Below are 2061 nucleotides of genomic sequence, written 5' to 3'. Positions count from 1 at the left end.
TTCCACAAAAGAATAGTTTAGATAATGAGAAAAGAACTAATTTTCTTAAGAGCACATTAAAATTTGAACAATTGGGCTTCAATTTAAATTATTATCCCATGATAAGAGCCCGCGCCATGTGTCTATATTTCGACCCCCCACGCACCACGGTTGCACCACGATAGGGATCAAACCCTTGCCAAAGTGGACTTACAGTGACCTTGCCTACCAACTGGACAAGGAATATGTATATATATAGCAAGGTGCTCACCTTATTAAAAAAAAAAAACATTTTATTTTTCTTAACTATCTTTTGTGGTAAATATAGTATACAAATAAATATTAATAACATGTTACATGCCAAAACTTTTTTGAGCAACACATGAATAATAAATAAATAAGATTTAGTGTGGGGGAGGAAATTAAAAGCTTTTGTTACCATGATGACTCATTTCAATATGTAGGCTTATTTCTCATCATCTTCCTCTTGTTGGCATCAAGGTATCTTTTTCTTAATCTTATAACCTTAGGGGTAACCTATGAGGATAGAAGGTGAAAACATTCAATCAATACACAAACAATTTATTTCACATTATATATTCACTAATATTCATGAAATTTTGAGACTAACCTCAATGAGCTCATCGGAGGCAACATATCCAATGGCTTCCTCCAGAGTCATCTGCAAAATTTGAAATTTCAAGAAATTAAATGGTCTCGAAGTGCTTTAGAACGACAATACCAATATACATCTCAAATAAACTTGGGCATATTTCATATGACTAAAATTTTGGGGCATTTACTTACATGCCACAATTTTCATATATACCAAAACTTCTATATTTATATACATAGCACTCGAATCTTTGTCATTGCATCAAAAATACCACTATTATTAACTTTTTTAAAAGTGAAATATACATTTTCATGCATGGGTTTTTGGGGCACTTACGTACATACCACGCAATTCTTATGTATTTACATATCTAACATCAAAATTTTATTTTTTTTACATTTATGTCACCCAAGTCTACATTTATGTCACCTAAGTCTTTCATATTATATCACAATTACAATCATTTTAATTTTTAAAAAGTGAACTTCACCTTTTCATGGAAACTAAATTCACCTTTTCACCATAGGTAAGGTGGTTTGTATGTAATGATTAATGTTTAGGCATTAGATATGTAAATGCATAGATATTGAGTGATATATATATATGTAAATCTTCCTAGGTTGTTAACATCTAAGTATTATAAATGAAAATATCAAACTTTGGGTGTTAGATGCATAAATACATATGTATGTAAATTTCCCAAAACCATTTACAAGACCAAACATTTTTTGAGCATAAATATATTGTGGTCAGATCTATGGCCGAAGACATAAACCGCAGCAAAAAAAAGAAACTTTACCAAGCGAGGCGGCGATAATCGAACATTTTCATCTTTTCCCGGAGCTCTAATGTTTGTAAGTTCTTTTGTTCTTACAGGATTTACCTATAAGAGACGCAGATAAGACAAAGTTAGCAGTAATATAACGGTTAAAATGTAGCAATGAGAAGATCATGAGTTCAAACATCTTACGTCTAGATCAGCATCTCGTGAATGCTCACCAACTATCATCCCATCATATGTCTTCAAACAATTGAAGAGAAAAAAACATAAATATTTATAATCCCATGAATTTTAATATAATCATAAAAGAAAATGCAGCAGGAAGTAACCTCCATTCCAGGAGACACGAAAAGAATGCCACGAGCTTCCAAACTTGTGAGGGCGTGCGCAGTAATAATTCCGCGACCAACCGATACCTAAAAGTAACAATTAGGGGCTACAATTTTCAATAAAATGAAGGCAAAACAAAATTTGGGATGTGAATGAGATTCTGTTGTGTTCATAAAATAAAATAATGAGGCATTTACATCATACCACCCAATTCCTATGTATTTATATATCTAACAGCTAAACTTTACTTTTCAAATTTTATAGGACCTATATGTCTCACATCTGGGGGTGTAAACGAGCCGAACACGCTCGTTTATATTTCGAGCTCAAAAAGTGTGTTCGTGTTCGGCTCGCT

At 32.6% G+C, this 2061-nt stretch overlaps 1 protein-coding gene across 1 annotated transcript in view; it reads right to left on the bottom strand.

Annotated features, from left to right (window-relative positions):
• Positions 1-271: 271 nt before the first annotated feature.
• Positions 272-2061, bottom strand: part of LOC110020535 (GTP-binding protein TypA/BipA homolog) — a 107424-nt gene continuing 105634 nt past the window's right edge. Inside the window, exons 15-19 of the mRNA XM_020718674.1 lie at positions 1706-1792; positions 1566-1616; positions 1395-1478; positions 611-661; positions 272-516 (exon numbers count right to left, since the gene is read on the bottom strand). Coding sequence (XP_020574333.1) covers positions 433-516; positions 611-661; positions 1395-1478; positions 1566-1616; positions 1706-1792 — 357 coding nt within the window. The 3' untranslated portion in view covers positions 272-432. The remainder of the gene's footprint in view (positions 517-610; positions 662-1394; positions 1479-1565; positions 1617-1705; positions 1793-2061) is intronic.

Source organism: Phalaenopsis equestris, unplaced genomic scaffold, assembly GCF_001263595.1.
Source record: "Phalaenopsis equestris unplaced genomic scaffold, ASM126359v1 Scaffold000099, whole genome shotgun sequence".
NCBI lineage: Eukaryota > Viridiplantae > Streptophyta > Magnoliopsida > Asparagales > Orchidaceae > Phalaenopsis > Phalaenopsis equestris.
The sequence above is the reverse complement of the archived record's forward strand: the minus strand, read 5'-3'. Positions and strand labels throughout refer to the sequence as shown.